Source organism: Salvelinus alpinus, chromosome 4 (genome assembly GCF_045679555.1).
Source record: "Salvelinus alpinus chromosome 4, SLU_Salpinus.1, whole genome shotgun sequence".
Lineage (NCBI taxonomy): Eukaryota > Metazoa > Chordata > Actinopteri > Salmoniformes > Salmonidae > Salvelinus > Salvelinus alpinus.
The window spans coordinates 46,806,195-46,829,355 of record NC_092089.1 but is presented as its reverse complement, the minus strand read 5'-3'; the positions used below and the strand labels follow the sequence as shown (position 1 = coordinate 46,829,355).

Genomic DNA, 23,161 nt, shown 5'->3' with positions numbered 1-23,161 from the left:
CACTGAAAACATCCCCACAGCATGATTTTGACACCACCATGCTTCACCGTAGGGATGGTGCCAGGTTTCCTCCAGACACGACGCTTGGCATTCAGGCCAAAGAGTTCAATCTTGGTTTCATCAGACCAGAGAATCTTGTTTCTCATGGTCTGAGAGTACTTTAGGTGCCTTTTGGCAAACTCCAAGCGGGCTGTCATGTCCCTTTTACTGAGGAGTGGTTTTGTCTAGCCACTCTACCATAAAGGCCTGATTGATGGAGTGCTGCAGAGATGGTTGTCCTTCTGGAAGGTTCTCCCATCTCCACAGAAGAACTCTGGAGCTCTGTCAGAGTGGCCATCGGGTTTTTGGCCACCTCCCCGACCTAGGCCCTTCTCCCTCGATTGCTCAGTTTGGCCGGGCAGCCAGCTCTAGGAAGAGTCTTGGTGGTTCCAAACTTCTTTCATTTAAGAATTTTGCTACCCTTCCCCAGATGTCCTACGGACATTTCCTTCGATCTCATGGCATGGTTTTTGCTCTGGAATTCACTGTCAACCGTGGGACCTTATATAGACAGGTGTGTGCCTTTCCAAATCATGTCCAATCAATTTAATTTACTACAGCTGAACTCCAATCAAGTTGTAGAAACATCTCATGGATGATCAATGGAAACAGGATGCACCTGAGCTCAATTTCGAGTCTCATAGCAAAGGGTCTGAATAATTGTGTAAATAAGATTTTTCTGTTCTTTTTTTATAATAAATTTGCTAAAAATTATAAATATATATTTTTTCACTTTGTCATTATGGGGTGTTTTGTGTAGATTGCTGAGGAATTGTTTTAATTGAATACATTCTAGATTAAGTCAAGGGGTCTGAATACTTTCCGAAAGCACTGTATATCACTATAATGTATTGTGTAGTAGGACCAAGATGATTGAGAAGTATTTGAAACTTGTTTGGATCATCATGTTCTTGAGGATGACTTACACACAAGAACATGTATTCATGTGCACATGTGGTCAATGCCAGGCAGTTGCCATGTAAAGAAGATCAACTGAACTAAAACCTTTTTATTTCTACAAAAATAGGATCCAACAGTTAAAGTTGTTTTCATCTAATACGGCCTGTGTGTGGACATAACCTGGAGAAGCAGATAATAATTTTAAAAACCCACATTTTGTTTTCTCTTCATTGTTAAATGGGAGTCTTTTGTTTGATGACTCTGTGCTAACAGAATTTTACAGAAAACCAATTCATTGGCTGTCAGCCAGGAGCCTTTTCTTTCATTATTTGTCGAGGTACAATTCATTTTTTCCCCTTCTGTTTATGTAAGTTAATTTATTTTCTGGGTAAACAAAAAAGGGAAAAGAAACTGGCTTCCAATTTGTTGATAACGTTAACCAGACTGCCTCAGTCTGAATATGGGCTTTTCAAACAAGGGCCCTCACGTTTACGATATTAAACGCAAACATTGACATGAGATATACATATACTGCACAGAATCTAATCTGAATTTATCTACTTAAAAAAATGGGTTTCTGTATGGATAACAGGGTTTTATTGCCAAATAAATGCTCTCACCGCGTCACACATTTTTGTGAGACCTCGCATTACCCTGCACTAGGCTTCAAAGGAGATGTTTGAATGATAAATATACATATCGGTTGGCCACCGTAGGAAGGCTTTTGGATTCGATTTCAGGATCAGCTCTAGAGGCAACTTCAGAAGTCCCCTTATGGGTGTGTTTCCATTGGCTCTTAATGAAAAACATATTCCATATTTACTCATCTCAATGGAGTGTTCAGAAAGTAAGCAGAGAGAATTCTAGTCACGTTATTTTATATCCACCATCTCACAGACCCGGCATACATACACAGCACAGAACCAAGCCTCAAGGGAAAGGGTGTGTTGATCACCAAAACAGGAAAATAAAATCACAGGATCACAGAAGGATTAATTACATTTCCAACGGCAGTAGGGCAGAAAAGAAATGATGTTCCACACATTTTGATCGGGTGGCCTATTTCTTTTCTCTGTCATGCCGTTTAGCTCTGGGAGCTCCTGTATTGTGTCGGAGTAGGACAGAGTGTGATTGAGAAAATGTGGGAATATTTTTAGCCAACCAGTTACTGGCCCGAGGGGAAAGTGGATTCTTTTGTAGCTGTTTCACAATGAACCTCTGGTTCCATGCCCAGGAGAGACTTCAGATCCTCACTGAATCAGCGTTCATCTCCTCCACAATGCTGCTGTTTCCTGGTTGGCAATACAAGGCTTGCTCCACTGCTCCCCTTTCCTCTATTGTTGTTCTGGTGATATCCTGCAGACTCGGTCCTAGGGCCCCCCGGGTGCACGTTTTATTTTTTGCCCTAGCACTACAGAGCAGATTCAAATAATCAAAGCTTGATGATGACTTGGTTATTCGGCCCAGGACAGAGTTTGGGAAACCCGATATACTGTACTGTTAGTCACACTATTGTGTTACAGTAGTGTACTATAGACTGGTAGAACAATTGAGTTGTTATATTAATTCACAGACACTCAGTTAACACAGTGAAATGTATCAACCAAAGTAATTGGCAAATAGAAACAGGCACAGTATGTCTTTTTGATTTGTAGTTTGACTGGGAAAACACTAACTTCATCATTTCGCTTGAGTGAACCCATGTCTATAGCACCATCACTCTGTTGGATCTATTCAACCACAAATGCTAATGTTACACAAATTTTGTCCTAAGCATTTTCTTGTTGATGATATGAAGTTGTGAGTATTTCTCCATGACCAAATGATCCTTCCCTGACCGTGACCTCTCATATACTTTCCGTTCCGACGTTCCCATGGACTTTACCTTTTTCTTCCCACTTTATGCCGCATTGATTCCAATTACCAGCAGTGACATTCCCACAACTTGTTTCAGGTGACAGATTACAACAGACTCTGCACCCCTCCTCTCCTCCTCCTTCCCTCCATCCTGCTCTTTGTCTTGACTGTCTCCCAAGCGGGCCAACTGTTTGCACCTGTTTAAATGTCGCCTCACAGCGTGTTTTGGGAGCTGTGGGTGGCTTGGCCAAGCTGCTTAGATTGTGCTGAGACGACTGGAGACGACTAGGCTTAAAATACACCCCCCCCTTCCTTCTCCACCCATGTCAAAATATCTGGTCACTCAGCGAGTCTACTATCTTGTTAATTCCCAGCGTCTGTCTTCACCACTGCTATTGGTAGGTTAAGCCCTGTCGAGAAGGCATCAAAGCTCTCCTCGGAAAGCGGCTCGTATCATAGAGCTAAACAATCAGCTTTGATTGGATTTTTATCCTGTCTTATTAACTCTCAGACCAGGGAGCCAAAGCCAAAGGCATGATGCTAATTGCCAAAACAAACTGAAAATGCTCCGTGGATCAACACTGACATCCGGTCCTGCTTACGTTTGGGTTGTTGTACTGCAGTAAAGTAATATGACATTCGATAGGGACGTTTTCTGTTAGGCAATTTGGTTGACCTCCCTCCGTATCTCTATTTGACCTGGTCATGGATGAGTTCAACTAGATTCCATTTGAATGTAACCTTTTTGTGAGACTTATCTTGGTTGTCCATGATAGTTCCCTGTGTATGTTTAAAAGTCCTAAAGAAATCCAAAAGCCGAAACGCTTCGGTTCTACTTTTAATAAAGAAGCTTTTATTTATTGAATTCCATTGTCCTCCAAAAGTTGCTGAATCTCCTCTCTGTTTATCACTTTTACCTGAATTTGAGTATCATTCACTGGACTACTACTATAGTCAGTACTATCACTATAACTTCCACTGCCATGACAAAACACCTGTACCAACCACACACATGTTCTTCAGAATCTGTACCTTTTCTCGTTCCCTGTCTTTCAGATGGCTCATCTACACTGTGTCTTTCGTCTGTGCGGGAGCTCCCAGTCCAGCTACAGGACCTGTACCAGCAGGGCTTCTCCCTAGTTGCCGTTCACCCCTTCATTCATCCCTGTGGTTCCGACGCAGTCAGCCCCCAGCACCAGCTCTACAGGGCCGTGCTGATCCGACTCGATGATGGGTACGAGTACATACACATTGCACTTATTCAGAGCACCTACATTGACACAATTAGCATAAGCCTTATCCAGGGTCAATACATTTGCGTTTATGTAACGTTTGTAATTACGTAATATGAACAGCAAATAAAAATTTATATTACTACATGGATGTAGACATTGGTATTACAGAGGTTGTTTTGGGCTAGCTGTCACAGGGCTGTTGTTTTGGTCGTTAGCAAGCAAATAATCTCTTTCCAAGCTTTTGATGCTCCGGCCAACATGTGGAATGGGCCAAAGTCACAGCTGCCCCCCATGTCTGCCCTCCACCCGGGCACCTGTCAGTGTCGCGAGCCCTGGGTGAGAGTCAGCTTGGATCAGGGCATGGTTTTACTCCAAGTGTATGTGAAGGGCATGGTGGGGTGGTGCTGGTAGTGGTGGTTTCCGGCTGAAGCCCTGTCTGGCTTGCCTCGTGTGCCCCGTGTTCTACCAGCTGGCTGTTATGAAGGACAGCGGTTTCATGCGTGTTAGGCCACATGAAGGTCTGTCTCTGGGAATGACTGCCTGTGTGAAGTAGAATCAGACACTCACTAGTCACTTTCCCCACAGAGAGGTTAGAGGGGCAGCAGTTAAACCTCTCACCCTCCCCTCTTAACAGTGTTTTATAGCCTGGTCTGTTCTCTCTCGTGGATCCAGAGCCCTGGGGTCGGACAGTGACGCCACACTCCATAAATCCCTGGACTCTCCCCTCGTTGAATTATGATCCAGGAATTAATCTCGAGATTCCTAAAATAAATAATTCTGAACATGGACAAATAATTCCTGCACATTCCTCAGTATATTGGGGTTTAGGCTCCTTGCCCTGTTGTTCTTGTTTTGTGCTTCCTGGTTGCCTAGTGTTGTCTTGAAAGGATCAAACCATTTGGCTGGTACAGGTGGAGGATTTAGTTAGTTGTAAAGCACAACTATCCATCCACTCAGGTGGCTCTTGCCTTCTTTCTAAAGACAGCCTGTGCCCATTAATGAGCTCCTAGGGTCTAGGGAAATACATCACACCTCTCTCCCACTGTCTTTACACAAAAACCACTAGCAAACAAGTTCAAGACACTAATCCTATGCTGGGAGCACATAAATATTGATTTTGTATGAAAAGGGATGGATGAATGGGCAGCAGTATGGTTTTTACACACCGACATGGTTGCCTTCCTCTGGAGGAAAAAAGAGAAGATGAGGAGAGGAATAGAAAGTGGTAGAGAGAGAAAACAAGATCACAGCTGGAGTGTGAACGAGCAGGAGTTAGAAAGAGAGAAAGGGCTGCCATCCTTTGATGGCTCCGGCCAAACCGTCCTGCTTTATCTCAGAGTCTGTCACCGTGGAGACAGCTGCTCACATCAGCACCAGCCCCGGGGGTGGGGGGGGGGGATAAAAGAGAAAGAACAAAACAAAAATCAACCAGGTAGCATCTTCCTCTCCTATTCCCTTGTCAGTCCCTTGAATCAGGGAGCGAAAACTGCAGATGACAGCGCAACCATTCATCACTCTCCCAAAGCAAACAGACCCAAAAGTGTCTTCTTCGCTCTGCAGTGCGCTATGCGTCAGCTGGAGACAGACAGAAGGAGAGACAGACAGAGGGGGAGAGATAGTGTGTGTGTGTGAGAGAACCAGAACAAGAACAGCAGCTAGGCTATGCTTAGCAGCAGCTGGATGTGCTGTGTTTAGTATGCACACAATGTCTCTTTGGATACAATCCCAGCCAATTTTCTACAGTATTAGCCTCAATTGTAAAGCCTCAGTGAACAAGGGTATAGCTGCACAGTAGTGTGACATTGCAAAAGCTTCTAGAGCCAGGAATTACACAGGGGCAGGTAGCTTATATAGAGCTGGGAGCCAGTATTGTTAATGTTAAACACTGTCACCTGGAATAACTATTTAGTTTAAGATAATCTCTCAAACTTGTATAATTTCAGCCAGTAGTTTTGAAAGTGGCGCTCACGAGCCAAAAGTGGTCCCTTTTTTTTGTGTACTATGTCATCAAATTGGGTACTACAGTACGTCACTCATTTTGTATGATATGTTATGTCCTGCAAATGTTGTCGATTTTTTTGCAACTATATGTTTCAAATCCAATTTATACTATACGTTCCGAATTTGTTGTGCTTAAAATCATGGAGTGCATCTTTAAGTAGGCCATAACTTTAAAAGCCTGTTGTCTCTGACTGTGATTTGTCGCTGGTGACCGTGGTAACCTGCTCAAATCTGTGGATCAGAGAGAATAGATAGGACCATTTTAATTTTCAAATGTCAACTGTCAAATTTCCCAATGTTCAATTTGGTTGCGGCGTAGAGGGGTTACAGTTCAGCAGGCAGTGTCTGATGGGATATATTCATCATCTATTGGATAATTGTAGAATTCACATGCGCTCTGGGAGAGAGCTGTATGGACCAGAAACCATTAGAGGGGATTCGTCCAAAGAAATTATTCATGACTCTGTGAAAAGCTGACATTAGAAAAAGATGTGCTATATTATTAAAGGCCAGGGATGAAAGATTGCTAAACACAGGTTCGATGGTGGATCCTGACCGAGCCGTTGTCATGGAGATTGTGATTTTTGGAATTGCGATTTTGGCGCCCGATGTGAGGGCTTCTGGGTTTAGAGCTACATTCTGGGTTTCAAAAAACTTAATCACGCCCCACCATATCAAGAATTAAAATAACCATCCCCAGATTCCAAATCCCAGACTGTGCCTTTAATACTCCCTGTGGTCCGGGATACAGAACCTTGAACGGTTGAACCTGACTGACAGTGCAGCTGAATAGATAGCAGCAGCAGTATGCATAAGGAGTGGGAAGTCCGGCAGACGTACACCCAGGAGGAGGCTGCAGTCAGGCCAGCTGCAGGCTGGAGCCAGGCATGCGTTTGACACTTACTCTAGCGGCCTGGCGGTAGACAGCAGATCTATGGGGTTGAACGCAAGTAACCTGTTTTACAACGAGAAAATGGACTGCAGGTGATGGGGCTATTTTTAAAGAAGTCCTTACCTCTAGAGAGGCGATGGGAGACTAGTTATTTTCTCCCACTTTGTCCATTATGGATTTGAGCCCTCCTCAAGTTTACAGATCCAATCTGCTTTTCATGATTTCCAATAACAGAACGTGGAAAACAAATAGCAAAATTCTGAGGTTTTCCTTTACATTGGTTCTTCACGGTGCTGTGAATTGCACAGTAAGTTTGCAAAAACCTCTACCTGATTCAGAGCATCCAATGTGCAGATTTTCCTTGACACAGTTTGCTACTGACATTTGATCTGGGATAAGTTGCATTGCATAAAGATGGGGGACTGGCGTGACAGTGAAGTCTGACTTCTGTAGGGTGTTGTTGACTGTGAGAGATGACTCAGGTTCCCGCTGTGTTGTGAAGTCCGTGTGACACAGAGAGAGCTAGGCCTGGGCTGCATGTGATAATGTTTAAAGTCTCCTTACACACACACACACAGGTACGTACTGTACATACACACACATGCTGTGGCGAGGGTGGAAGGGTCCCATCCGTGTTGTCAACAGGATGAGAGGTGAAGCAGAGCGATGGAAGCTGGGGCATTGGACTCCTCCAGGGCAAGCTGTGGGATTTCCTCCAGAGAAAATAGAAACATACAGACCCATATAAATAGATTCCATCCACCCATAATACTGATAAGTGGAAAAACAAGACAAGATTTGTATTGCATTGAGTTTCCTATCCCACCCTAATGTGTCCCTTTCAATCCTGATTTGTGTCCACGTTAAGTGCTCCTTTTTTTTTGTCATACAGGCCAACAATTACATTAACACGGGTCATAAGTGATTTATTAATCAATTATTTTCATAAATCCATAAATACTTAATTTCCAAGGATTTTTCCTGTGCAACCATTTCAGATATGCATTACAGAATGTGGTGTATGTCTGTATCGTGTATGACTGAAGTGACTGTGGCTGAAATGTGTTGTTCCTCTCTCTCCTGCTGTGTGGGCTGCTACCGCAGGTTGGAGAAGAGCCAGTCGAGCTGTGCTCCCTACCGTCTGCAGCTGGAGCAGTGTCTGTCTACCGACCAGGTGCCCACCCCTGAGCTCATCCAGGGCTATGTCAAGAAGGTGAGCCTCAGATAAGGCCCTGTCACACTACTGAGACGAGCTGAGCCAAGCCAAGTTGCACTGAGCTGGCCTGGTTAGTGGTTAGGCATCCTGTGCTGAAAAGGACATCGATGTGAACGGAAATATTAAGCCTGCACAGTTTTGTTCAGGTGGCATGATAGTGTGAAAAGGGTATAGTGGACTCAGATCACAGACACAACTGACCAGCCTATAAGTCCTAAAGGCGCTGTGGGCAAAAACTATCTGTTGGGTTTCTTCATTATCTCGACTCGCTTTCCACAGCCAGTAGACGAGACGGTCCTTAGTTTTAATAAAACATTGGGGAGTAGAAATGGGTTATCAATTCAGCCGGCCAGTCGCCTGAGGACCTGAGTTTCATTCTGACCTTCAAACTCTCAGCTCCTGGAGCACTCTCTCTAATATCTGGAAAATAGGAAATATGTAGCCTATGTAGAACTGGAAAATTAAAGTCTTTACAGAGGGCTGCTCTCATTCTGCAGTGAAGACATGTTAGCACTAACCACTCTCAAGCAAGCTGATGGCCATAACCATATCGTATTAGGAGATATCACAGACGTCTATTAAAAGCAAAGAGACTTGTCATTATAAATAGCAATGTAACAGAAACATATGACGCTTACCTGTTTCTTTGACCTGGGCATGTGCAATACACAGTAGTGTGATTTTCCATTCAATGCGGACCATTTCAAAGGCTATCCATTACCTTCACACCTGAGTCGACCCACATTAACACACACACAGTAGAAATGATCCCTCTCCCTCATTGAACTGGCAACGTTAACCTCAAATGAGATCCAATATTTTTTATTTTCATCTTGGCAATTCCATTTTGCAATTTGTCTGGGAATAAAAATGTGCAAGTGCTGAGTGAACGTTCAATAGATATTAAACAATGGAGCTAGGAAACGATGTGACTGTTTTACAATTTCATTTCATAGAGGATAACCTGTGATATGGCACCCATGCTGATTTGATTTGGATTCTCCTGGTCCCCGGCTGCAGAATGTACTGCCTCTGGCTGGATCTTATGACAGAATGTGAATGGAGAATGGCATCATTAACACTGCTTGACAGTTAACATTTCAATTTCATTTTGATGGAAAATCCCAATATTGACATAAAATGCCAGATGACAATGAAATGGGAAAAGCAATTCTTGATTTGGGATGCTGTCCTGCCAGGGCTGGAGCCATTGCAATCCAATCAACTCTAGTTCAATTTGAATGGCTGATGCTGGGAAGAGGGGTGGAGGGAGGGGGAGTGCCTCTATAATTATATGATAATACCAGGTATGTAAACAGTTCCCCTGGAATCCATTTGGTTGATAAAATAGGGAGTAAATGGGGGAAATTCTGGGGGAAAAAATAGCTATGGTTCTATAATGGTATAACTTAGCAATGGGTGCTTATGTTCTAGGTTGTGTTTCAAGGTTATCACCCATTTTTTAGAAAGTCCATTGAGCACTAGCTACAACTTTGATCTTACTCACGATTAGCCAACGTGATCTTCAATAACAGTCCATCATAACAGAGCATACAGTATGAAAGGTTGGTATTATTAAATTGTATTTGTAAAAGTCAGGTCGTCCAAGGATCTCTCTAAGGCGGTTGTTTGCCATCTGTCTCTCCAGCAGATCCAGGATGCTGCAGACCAGGGGGTCATGTTTGTGGGCTTCATCCAGGAGCCGTGTGGGGTACGAGGTACCCAGACCAGAGAACCAGAGACGCCCTCCCTCTCCCTCCACTCCAGCCCCAGCTCCATGCTAGGCTCCCTGAGCAGCCGAAGCCCCACTAGCCCCCGGACCAATGGAGAACCAGGAGCCCAGGAGCAGGCGATGGACACTGGGGCTGATGAGGGCCAAGGCTCCTTATGTAAGGGTGGGGAGGGGGAGGACCAGACTAGGGACACTGTGGGGAGTGAAACCACTGTCGGGGAAAGCAACCATGATGGGAGGTCCTCTCTTCCCATAACACCATCCACAGAGAGCAAGCAAGATGATGATCAGGATGTTATAGTGGAAGACACACTGACACACAACAATAACAAGACAAACGTCATAGAACTGAAGGAGAAGCCAAGCCGTCACCCTCAGAGAGCCAATGGTGAGTATTGTCAGATTTCCATTCGTTACTATGTAATTGGATTTGTATACAGTATGCCAGGCAAGATTCAACTTGAAACCGCATAAATGGTTCTTCAATTTCCTCAGACTGTGGTGCAGCATAAAGTTGGATTAAATTAGCATATTTCAGCATCTTAGAATACCAGATGGACAGCTCTTCTCTCTCTCTCACACATTCTCTTTCAACCCCAGTTGGAAAACGTGCTCATAAATGTGCATGTGTGTTGAATGCTCCCCTCTGTGCGTGTGTGCCCATACATACTTGGCTCCCTGTAGACACAGCACCCTGGTCCATCTGGACGTCCCTCAAGTGTGTATTGCAGTGAGATAATCCCCCCCCTACCTCACTCAGCCTCATCCCTCCTCCCCAAACCTCCACAGTCCACACCACAGCATAGCCAGCATTGTGTGTGACCATGTGCCAAGTGCCCTTGTCCTCTTCGCTAATGCTCTCTGCTGAAATTGACTCAAAGTCTCAGTTCTGGGTGGCTTTGCCCCCATAATCCTCCTGAACAGCAGAATGTGGAACAGGGAACAGGGTCACAAGCCAACAGTCAGAAGTGAAACTGGGACTTGAAACCGACATGCTCTAAAATAGCATCAAAGAGCATTGAGGTTATTGAAACTAGTGCTGAGAACATTCCTGTGGGATCACAGGTGTGAGAGGAGGAAGTGATGGTATAAAAAAAAGACAGATTGGACAAACATCACAATGGTCACTCACATTATTGCCGTTACCTCTTAGAAATGAAGCAGTATGAAGCTAACCGCTCTCCAACTAAAAATCACGTTGCAGAGAAAGCTGGCCTACATGTTGGTTTGAGCGTGTATTTATTATGACATGTTAGTCCTGATTAAATCAGTGTTGAGGAGGGTGGATTAGCAGAACAGATGCTGTCATGTTCAACAGTGGTTCTGTACAGTACATATTACCAGTTAGGATTATGGAGCCTGACCTTGTCACTTGGACAGGCATCCATCAGACCAAACTTTAAAAAGGAGACCCATTTGGAATGTTGTAATTGCGTTCATGTGCTCGTTTACTCGTTAGTCGTCAATTTTCTCAAATGATTGGACCACACAAGGTATCGTCTCATAGCAGGTCTGTCATTTTCCATGCGACTGTGGCATGGCAGGTCTCAATAGCCAATACACCATACTGTTTGTGTTATCGCCATCCAACTCTCAGGGCAAGTCAAGGGCGATCCTAAAATATTTGTTTAACTTTGATGCCCCTGATGCTGAAATTGTCGAGTCAGTTGCGTTTTGAAGTGGTCATCATGTGGGAATGATCCGATAGGTATGGACCCTGGATTATCTTTATCTCCAGGTCATATCTCTACCGTAATTCAGACTTAACCTAGCATACAAAGCTAGCTGTCAAATGGTTGTTATAAAATGTATGGTGTACATTTTACCACGATTATCTCATCTCCAAATGCGTTACCATTGAGCTGTCTGGTTTAGTCGGATGCATTAGTGCAAGGTCTCTGTCAGCTATGCATAAATTATAAACGGTCTGTGACACATTGCAGACACAGAGCATTTAGTGGAATGGTGAAGCTAGCAGTTCCTCAAAACCGATGGCCTTGAACGAGTAAACATCAACTTTAATATCATGTGAAAGCCTCATTTAAATTCACTCTTGAGGGAAAACAACAGAAAAATTAACATTAGTGGAGCGACTTTGTTGTATTGACTTGGCTTGGTTTTCAATAAGTTTGTAGTTTCTCCAACGTATGCAGGGAGAGTTGTGATGCATTATTGTCATTCAGTTGTCATTCTGGAGCTTTGAAAAGTGGAAAACGACAGGATTTTGGGAATTTGGTAGCCAGCTGTCACATCAGTCAGACGTGGCAGAAAGGAAATGGATATAAATGATTCATTCTTCCTGGGTGTCTGACTGAATGACTGACAGAAAACCAGAGCAACTGAACCATGGTCCCCTCTGATGCACTCTGTGCGTGAGGCGTGCGTCTTTTGTGAGTCTTCGTGTGTGGGAGTCTAACACATTCTGGCCCTCCGTCTGGTTCACATGGGAATGGCAGATATTAGCATTAAAAAGAGAAGATTATGCCGCACTTGATTTAAATGGCTGCTGCCAAAACAACAGCCCATTCAAATTTGTAAGCATTGGTCCATATTAAAGGACCATTTCAATTGAGGCACAAGCCTTTGGTAGGGGATTGTGGAAAAATGATGATGAGTCAACTCTGTTATGTGTTATTAATCACCTCTGTTATGGGGTATGAGTCAACTCTTATGTGTCATAAATCACCTCTGTTATGGGGTATGAGTCATGAGTCAACTCTGTTAAGTGTTATAAATCACCTCTGTTACAAAGTATCAACTCTGTCACGTTATGAATCTCTGTTGCATGACATGTTTCATATCAGCACAATCTAAAGAGATTGAGATTGAGTGTTCTGTGTTCTCAGGGGTGGAGCTGCTAGCCCTGTTCAACCACCCAACTGACAATGAGGGCCAGCTGAAGTACTACACTGTGAAGGTACCGCTGAGGGTTCAACTTCGTGACGAGGGGGTCAAAGGGGTGGAGGCCAACTGGCTGGATCACATGACCCAGCACTTCAACAACGGGGCCTCACTCGTTGATGGATACTTCCACCTGGGCAACGACAATGGTAAACAAACTATCCAAAGTCCACTTTGTGTTTTTACACACATTACATTTCAATGTAACATCTGTTCTGCTTTGGTATCGTACTAGCAAAGTAAACTCAGCAAAAAAAGAAACGTCCCTTTTTCAGGACCATGTTTTTCAAAGATAATTCGCGAAAATCCAAATAACTTCACAGATCTTCATTGTAAAGGGTTTAAACACCGTTTCCCATGCTTGTTCAATGAACCATAAACAAATCATGAACATGCACCTGTGGAACGGTCGTTAAGACACTAACAGCTTACAGACAATTAAGGTCACAGTTATGAACATTTAGGACACTAAAGAGGCCTTTTTACTGACTCTGAAAAACACCAAAAGAAAGATGCCCGGGGTCCCTGCTCATCTGCGTGAATGTGCCTTAGGCATGCTGCAAGGAGGCATGAGGACTGCAGATGTGGCCAGGGCAATAAATTGCAATGTCCGTACTGTGAGGCGCCTAAGACAGCGCTACAGGGAGACAGGACGGACAGCTGATTGTCCTCGCAGTGGCAGACCACGTGTAACAACACCTGCACAGGATCGGTACATCCGAACATCACACCTGCGGGACAGGTACAGGATGGCAACAACAACTGCCCGAGTTACACCAGGAACACACAATCCCTCCATCAGTGCTCTGACTGTCCACAATAGGCTGAGAGTGGCTGGACTGAGGGCTTGTAGGCTTGTTGTAAGGCAGGTCCTCACCAGACATCATCAACAACAACGTCGCCTACGGGCACAAACCCACCGTCGCTGGACCAGCCAGGACTGGCAAAAAGTCCTCTTCACTGAGGAGTCGCGGTTTTGTCTCACCAGGGGTGATGGTCGGATTTGCGTTTATCGTTGAAGGAATGAGCGCTATACCGAGGCCTGTACTCTTGAGCGGGATCGATTTGGAGGTGGAGGGTCCGTCATGGTCTGGGGCGGTGTGTCACAGCATCATCGGACTGAGCTTGTTGTCATTGCAGGCAATCTCAACTCTGTGCGTTACAGGGAAGACATCCTCCTACCTCATGTGGTACCCTTCCTGCAGGCTCATCCTGACATGACCCTCCAGCATGACAATGCCACCAGCCATACTGCTTGTTCTGTGCGTGATTTCCTGCAAGACAGGAATGTCAGTGTTCTGCCATGGCCAGCAAAGAGCCCGGCTCTCAATCCCATTGAGCACGTCTGGGACCTGTTGGCTCGGAGGGTGAGGCTTATGGCCATTCCCCCCAGAAATGTCTGGGAACTTGCAGGTGCCTTGGTGGAAGAGTGGGGTAACATCTCACAGCAAGAACTGGCAAATCTGGTGCAGTCCTTTGTTCAGGGACACATTATTCAATTTATGTTAGTCACATATCTGTGGAACTTGTTCAGTTTATGTCCCAGTTGTTGAATCTTGTTATGTTCATACAAATATTTACACAAGTTTGCTGAAAATAAACGCAGTTGACAGTGAGAGGACTTTGTTTAGTTATGCTGAGTTTAGTTATGGAAAGTACTCATCCGTCTGTCAAACCTCTTATTTTGTTCCACATTAGTAAATAATGTAAACAATTAATAATAATAATAAGACAAAGGAAATGATGACTTAGCTATTGCCAAAATGTATCCATATCCTGTCCCCTTTCAAACTGTCCAGTCTGTGCTGCTGTTGTTCTGGTAGTGTGCTGTACTACTCCTCTACTGCACACTGCACTCTGCATCTAGACCCTGGGGCATGCCACTTAATTCTGATGGTGACAAAAAACCTAAGCTTGAGTAAATAAGAGTCATAATTCATTCATCTCCTAAAGTGAATGCATCAGCGCCTCTGAAACACAGATAATTAATCTGATGGCAAATGAGTGCCTCCTTGCATATTTTCTCTCTTTAGAATGGGGTAATGAACCGCGTTATTATAATTCCTTTTTTCTAGTAGGTTATTCTAATATATTTACCATTTTTATGTGTGGTTAAGATATGCATCTTTTATTACAGAATGAGTGTATTCTAAAAATAAATAAATTGGCTAGGCCGTGTTCTGTATTGATCTGGAAAATGTCAGCTCTCTATCCGAAATAGCTTGTCGAGTATACTGTATCGGGAACAGCCTGTCAATGCATGCCTGCCAAACCCTTTTCAAAACAGACAAGTTTGTCTAGGTGAACGTTGTGTTCGTGTGACCCTCTTGGGAACTGTGAACGGTAGGATATCAAAGCCAAGGCAACATCATGTGTTTGTTGCTAATTACATCAAAACGGAGGAGCGTCTGGTTTTAACAAGCCTGAGAACCCATGGCCGTGCAGACGACTCCAAATTTAGCACCTCTTTGAGATCCATTTCTGAATCCATTAGAGTATGAGAAGAAGCTGTTCTCCCTGGCGCTTGAGACCGTCTCCTCTCTGTAAACATCAAGGGCATTCTGGAACGTGAAGCAGCACAGTAAAAGATGTAGCGTGTCAGTGGCGATGACACTCGCTTTGATTGGAGATTATAATGACAGTCACAGCAGAAGTGCAAAATGAGTGTCTCTGATTGTCATCGTGTCCCCTGTGCAACACAACTGTGTACCAGTACTCTGCATGATCTTCTTGTACCTTGTTTTTTATTTATTTCCCTTTTGATGTTTTCTGAAAGAGGTCTTGTTGTTCCTGTTGTTAAGCTCTTCCTCTGAACTGTTTGGTAGTGCATCTACTTCCCCGATGTTCTCACACTTTCCATGACATCATAGGCCTACCAAAGTAACCACCAGTGGAATAACCTATATATGTAACAACCCTAAAACAAGCCAAGCAAATTTGGTTACCGGTAGGAAGTTACCACTTTTAGGTTCTCTTTGAAAACAGAATTAACAATGCTAATAACTATGCATCTCCCTGCACCTTCTAGTTACAGAGGAATCGTCTCTCAGCAATGTGAAGTTTCCCTCCATTGTTCTGAACTTGTTTCGCTGTTGTTTACTCCTACAGTCCTACGCCTCGTCGAATACATATTCATGAATTCTCCCCGCTCGGCTGGCCTTTTGCTAAACTCGGCGCTACCTCCCGATTGTGGCTGGCTGTCGACAGCCTCCCTGGTATGGTCCAGGGGAATACCACACATACAGTCTCTCCTCCTGCTCCTCTGCCCTCACCCCTGAAGAGATGGGTTTCCATGGTGAAGCTCACTGAGGAGGCGGGGCGGTGGGGGGGGGGGGATAAGTCCTGTTTAATATCCCGGCGTGGCTAGGTGGGATGGAGGCGGGAGACTGGTGTGAGTGGGTTCAGAGAGGAAGAGACCTCGCCGGCACGGAGGGTCGGATATTAGTTTGTTATTGAATTTGCAGATCGTTGCACTGGCAGGCGGCTCCTGTGTACCGTTAACGGCCCCACCAACCTGCGGCGTCATGAGAGGGGCATTAAAGATTTATACCCAGCCCAGCGTGTCACAGCACCCCTGCAGCCCTACACGGCTACGCCACGGCTGGAGTTCTGAGGGGGAGCAGTTTGTTTACTGGTGAATTGACACTAATGGTGTTGATGGGAGGTGTTTTCTTTGTTACACTTAGCTTACGCTATCTCCGCCGCGACAATGAGGATTTGTAGCCGGCACTGTGAAACATTTGAGCTATTCATATGTATGACAGCTAGCATAGTGCTTGGCTTTCTATATTCAGGCAAAGCCGGTGGAGAGAGAGAGAGTCCCCCAGAATATGAAATTCCAATAAGGTATTACTTCAGAGTGAAAAGAATTTGGAGGAAAGTTGTGCTGGCAATTTTTATGGCCAAAGATTGGTTGTGCAATAGGGCTTGAAGGCCTGTGTGTGTGTGTGTGTGTGTGTGTGTGTGTGTGTGTGTGTGTGTGTGTGTGTGTGTGTGTGTGTGTGTGTGTGTGTGTGTGTGTGTGTGTGTGTGTGTGTGTGTGTGTGTGTGTGTGTGTGTGTGTGTGTGTGTGTGTGTGTGTGTGACTGTGAGCATTGGTGGAAAAAGTACCCAATAAAAGTAAAGATACCTTAATTGAAAATGACTCAAGTAAAAGTGAAAGTCACCCAGTAAAATACTACTTGAGAAAAAGTCTGATAAGTATATTTAAAACCAAATACTAAGTAACAAAACTAAATGTAATTGCTAATAATAATAAAATCATTTCAAGTTCCTTATATAAAGCAAACCAGACGGCATGATTTTCTTGATGTTTTTTTTTACGAATAGGCAGCAGCACACTCCAACACTCATCATTTACAAACTAAGCATTTGTGTTTAGTGAGTCCGCCAGGCTGTAGGGATGACCAGGGATGTTCTCTTGATAAGTGTGTGAATTGGAGTCTTGCTAAGAATTCAAAATGTAACGAGTGCTTTTGAATGTCTGGAAAAATTGATGGAGAATGTAGTGGAGTAAAATAGAATGTAGTGGAGTAAAAGTTGTCAAAAATAGAGTACAAATACCCCCCCAAAAAAATTGCTTAAGTAGAACTTTAAAGTATTTTTACTTAAGTACTTTACACCACTGACTGTGAGTGTGATTTTGGAAGTATATGCCTTTGTGTAAGGCAGGGTACATTACTCATGTCATATTCCTCAAAACCCTAGCTACAACCAGAAGTCTGCCCGGTAACCACAGGTACGTGGCTCCCAGCCTCCAAACCTTTGGCTCATAGGAGGAAAGCCCTGGCCAATCCACACACATTAGTAACCCCACTCTTTCTATATCTCTCCTTCTCTCTCTGGATTCCTGCCTGTTCCGTTTTAAAATATAGATAAGCTGTCACAGCCCTCCTGTTCTCCCCGGCAGTGCTAAGCACACATGTTTAAGTCATGTCAGTAACAGACAGGACTTGGGGCAGGGTCATTCGGTTGCTTCTGCGGTCAATAAGGCTTTAGATTCCCCTCCCTGTTTTTTACTCCTCTGTGTCTCTCCTTCAAAGTCTATGTCAACCTAGCATCAGCCTTTCTCACTTAGTGCCTGTCTTCATTCCACTCCCGTCACTGGTTGTCACTGGGCCCTAGTTAGGTTGGTGCTCCGTGTCAGTCGGTGTCACGACTCATGCCGCCATTGTCACTATCTATCAGTACGTCTGTCACTCTTTGTCTTTCAGTTCACTCTCTATGTGTCAGAGATAGTATGCGCACATCTCACTCACTATGTTCAACCTCAGGTGCCTGGAGAGGATAGGCTAGTCGATGAGATTACATTGTCCCATTGCAAGTGAACACGTGTTTCCCTCCAAGCTTCCATTTTACTCACTACATTGTCAGTCAAGACTCAACTCAAAATGTTATGCTGTTATTTGTGTTGGCACTACATGTCCCCCAAACCTCTCAACCCCACGGTGCCTCAGTGTCTGGCAGCATCATGCTAGGAGGCAGCGTGTTTCTCCTAAAGCAAAAGGACTCAATCCCTGTGTGCATCTCACCTGAGTGATCCCAGTGCATCGGCAGGCCAACACAATCTCCAAGAGGGCTTTCCAATTACACGCCAAGCAGGGAGACGTCTGATGAACAATGGATGGGGGGGATGTAAAGGAGGGGTAGGGTGGAGGAAGGACAGAGGGAGAGAGGGCGGGAGAGGGGGGGAATGAACAACGACAATGTCTGTATTTGAAAGGAGCCAATAGATGTCTGAGAGATCTTCAATTGAGCTCGTCCAGCAGCCTTAAATGGGTTTTCTGGGGGGAAATAAAGGACCCTGTCGTCCCTCCCTTTCCAGCCGGCCCTCGTTCCCCCATTATTAGGGCAAAGTAATGAAATGTGGAGTGTCTCATGGTGGAGCCTGGGCCGCACAAACTCTATTAGTGTGTAAATGGTACAGGAGTAATGAGAAAGCACTCAGGCCAACTGAGAGCCCTGGTCTGAAGGGCAAGAGGTTCTAGCACACTGCTCAATGGAATCAAAAGAAATGCGGGATGGAGAAGCTCACCAATGTTCCTATACCAATAATGCCCAAACTGTGAATGTTACCCTTATCCATGGGGTTCAAATGAAATGGAGTCTACAGAAAAGCAATTTTATGGTACCATGGCCCTGTCTTGGTCTAATAGTCGTTCCATGTAAATATCTACAATATGTAAAGCATATCATTGTTTTCAGATTAATCGTGTTATGCTTCAACAATCTGTCCATAATACCTGTCTGTTCATCTATAACCTCTCCAAGCTTCTTCCCTGAAGGAAACATTCTTCTCCCTCTCTCTTGTTCTGTCATAGCTACATAATCCATAATCCATAGCCCTTGCTTATACAAATGGTCCATGCTGCAGCCCTGCCTGGTAATAAATGGCCCAGTGTGTGTGTGGGTTGCTGGTCGGCTGCGTAATGTCATTAACTTCGCTCTCCTCTTTGCACAGCCTAGAGGCCTGGGAGCCAGACAGACAGACACCCTCCATTCTGTAAATACTAACTCCTTCATGGCCTCCCTCTCCATTTTCTACAGATTTGCAGCCTAAGTCAGTGGAAAGCGTCTTCATCTTCCAGGAAGGGACGGAGGGCGGCGACCAGAGCGTGACCACCACGTACGACGCCATCGTTGTGGAGCAGTGGACTGTCATTGATGTGAGTGGGCTTTTTAAATGGCTCGGAGTGTTTGAGTGTTTTCCAAGGTTGGAGCCGTTTGTCCTTACATTTTACTGTGAGAGTCATCGTATGGAAATATGCCCTCTAACCATGGTGGCTATGGCACATGTGTCACGGTGGCTTGTCTTATCTGCAGCAAACAAGCCCTTATCTGGCCAGCCATTAAGTCCCCAGTTTGCGCAAATCCAAGTTGGAAATGGATTTCTGTCTACTTCTGAAGGGTTTGAGGCTTTTTTTTTCTATGTGTGTGTGTATCACTGTCAGAGTTTAGAGTTTGAGGCTGTCGAAGTGTGAAAATAAACTTATGTCCCCTAAATGTGACTGGAGCATCGTCCAGCTCAGGAAGGAAATCGGCTCACAAAGACAGAATTTAACCCTCGACATCAAAATGCTCTTAACCCTTTAAAATGACTGAAGAATTCAGACTACACAATATTCGCCACCATAAAATGTCATGTTTGTCAGTGTCCCAACACCACACAAAACCTAGGTGCTTGTGTCTTGTGAAGGTTATACACTGTGCATCCTGGAGTATGTAGGCATCTTTATGTGAATACTGTGGTAAAGATGCTGCAACAATGTCTTTATTAAAGATTTAGCAATTATTTTGTCAACCACTGAGAAATAACATGGATTTTATAGACTTTTTGAAGCACCTTTGGAAGTTAATTGAAGGACAAAGCAACAATGTGTAACAACTTTAGATGTTCCACATTATAGTTCCATTGGATCCAATCAAAATGTGCTGGCCAGGACTTTATCAAAAGCAATTTTGCTAGACTAATCTCTCCTGAAGTTAGCTTGATAACACTATTTTACAAAGGATGATCAGACTTCATACCCGGCACATTCATTATGATAACTGCTTAAAATGTATATGCAAATTATCCTCACCGCTCATTGTCGTTTCGGTGCCAGAATAATTACACTGAAAAATAATGCAGAATATTGATTGGGATATTTTTCTTCAGCGCTCTCGTTCCCGTCTTGCTGAAAGACTGACAGGTGGTTGGATTTATGAGCCGCGAAAACAGGGAAACAGGCTGGTTCACTGAGAATTCAATCAATATTGTTGTGTTGAAGCAGGAAGTGCAGCTTTTCTCTGAGATGTTGTTCTCGTATGGCATAGAACATGTCAAACTTCTGTTTTAATTGATAGCAAACTTTTAAAACAAATCTGACTTTAAACATAAATGAGGAGTTAGTACATTTTTTTTTTGCGCAGTATTCACAATCACGTTGGTAGAATGTGGTATGATTGGTACAGTGTAGATATGTGGAGCTGTTTGTGGCCAAACTGTTTGTGGTATAACTGTTTGTGGTCTGTAATCTAGAAAGTCAGACTTTCCTCAACTGTCACTAATTTCACATTTTTGTGGGAGACAGCAATTTATTTGGTACTTTAAATTCATATTAGTCAATATGTATTCACCATATAAGAATGTATACGTTAGACCATTTAAATCAAGAAAAGGCTAAATAATAACTGTACAGATGCTCAGAATTCTGCGTAGGTCTATGGATGGACATTCTACCTTAGCCAATCAGAAACATTCTTCACATTTTCTTCAACAAATGACTATGCTCTGATGAAGGCCGACTGACAAAGCTCGGCTACAATGAAAGAAATTTGCATCTGACTGGAAGACTTTTTCCTATTTCTACAATAAATGACTAAATGAACTGAATAGGACATACAGTAGATGTTCATGGAGCCCGCAAAATGAATAACTAGACATAATTTCCTACACAATGAAATTCAAATTAGGACTGTGCTCCCGTCTCTCGTATCAAAAGGAAAATCAATATGAAAGTTCAGCCTTGGATATAATGCAATGCCTCCCCTTATCATTGAGCTCTTAAAGCTGCAACAAAAAGTTATCTGAGAAATATTCTTTATAGATTGTTATTAGTTCATATTGATGGAAGGGAATGAAATACTTAGTATACCGGCATGTTAGTGTATTACTAACACTCAGTTTCTAGATATATTATTTAACAAATAACATGAATGACAACTGAAAACAACACGAAGTGGATGTGTGTGAATATTATTTTATGATAGCACTACTGCTAATATTTAATGCCTTTGGGAATTTGGAATGCATGTGGTGCAATGTGGTCAACATTTGGGTTTTACTGTACATTTGAGATTTTATGAAGTGTTATACTTAAGTGGTAATGCCCGAAAAGCCAATATTTGGAGGATATATTGGCACGGGTGGTGTTTAAAAAATATATATGTAACCTTTTATTTAACTAGGCAAGTCAGGTTAGAACAAATTCTTATTCTACAATGACGGCCTACCCCAGCCAAACCCGGACGACACTGGGCCAATTGTGCGCCGCCCTATGGGACTCCTAATCACAATCACGGCCAGATGTGATTCAGCCTGGATTTGAACCAGGGACTGTAGTAAAACCTCTTGCACTGAGATGCAGTGCCTTAGACCGCTGTGCCACTCGGGAGCCCACAATATATCCTCCGAACACCGGCTTCGAGGGCATTATCACTTTTATACAACGGGTTACCAACACATTCAAATAATGATTTACATATTTGTATTAAAAACATTATTTAGATGATTTTTTTTATACTATTTCGTCCTTCCACAAGGTATAGTCACGACACAAATAGGGTTGCTACCCAAGCAGGCTGGTCATTAGTTCTATCGGTTCGGTTGCCAGAGATGCGACACAGTTGTTCAGTATTTTTGTTTTGTATCTATGGACGTGACCCAGTCGTTCGTTCTAAATGTTCTATTGCCACACTGGCTGGCAACATTCTTATCCCTTGCTTGCTAGCTAGCCAACTACAGCTAACTTAGAGTCACGTAAAACAGTGCAGTCAGAACAACAACAAAGTAGATACATTTGCACTTGTTTAAGCTGTTTTCTAGTTACATTTATTTGTGTATAGGTCCTTGCAAAGGTATTCAACCCGTTGGCATTTTTCCTATTTTGTTGCATTACAACCTGTCATTTAAATAGATTTTTATTTGGATTTCATGTAATGGACATACAGAAAATAGTCCAAATTGGTTTAGTGAAATGTAAAAAAATAACATATTTAAAAAATATATATATATAAAAAAAACGGAAAAGTGGTGCGTGCATTTGTATTCACCCCCTTTGCTATGAAGCCCCTAAATAAGATCTGGTGCAACCAATTACCTTCATAAGTGACATAATTAGTTAAATAAAGTCCACCGTTGTGCAATTTAAGTGTCACATGAGCTGTCACATGATCTCAGTATATATACACACACACCTCTTCTGAAAGGCCCCAGAGTCTGCAACACCACTAAGCAAGGGGCGCCACCAAGCAAGCGGCACCATGCAGATCAAGGAGGTCTCCAAACAGGTCAGGGACACAGTTGTGGAGAAGTACAGATCAGGGTTGGGTTATAAAAAAATATCCAAACCTTTGAACATCCCACGGAGCACCATTAAATCCATTATTCAAATGTTTTAAGAATATGGCACCAAAACAAACTTGCCAAGAGTGGGCCGCCCACCAAAACTCACAGACCAGGCAAAGAGGGCATTAATCAGAGAGGCAACAAAGAGACCAAAGATAACCCTGAAGGAGCTGCAAAGCTCCACAGCGGATAATGGAGTATCTGTCCATAGGACCACTTTAAGCCATACACTCCACAGAGCTGGGCTTTACGGAAGAGTGTCCAGAAAAAAGCCATTGCT

General features: G+C 43.6%; 1 protein-coding gene across 2 annotated transcripts in view; it reads left to right on the top strand.

Annotated features, from left to right (window-relative positions):
• LOC139573759 (raftlin-like) overlaps positions 1–23,161 on the top strand; it is a 67,612-nt gene that overhangs the window by 32,722 nt on the left and 11,729 nt on the right. Inside the window, exons 3-7 of one of the 2 annotated variants that reach the window (XM_071397574.1) lie at positions 3,853–4,030; positions 8,029–8,137; positions 9,789–10,260; positions 12,719–12,922; positions 19,320–19,438. In XM_071397574.1, coding sequence (XP_071253675.1) covers positions 3,853–4,030; positions 8,029–8,137; positions 9,789–10,260; positions 12,719–12,922; positions 19,320–19,438 — 1,082 coding nt within the window. The remainder of the gene's footprint in view (positions 1–3,852; positions 4,031–8,028; positions 8,138–9,788; positions 10,261–12,718; positions 12,923–19,319; positions 19,439–23,161) is intronic. The other variant, XM_071397575.1, reaches the window with a different exon arrangement.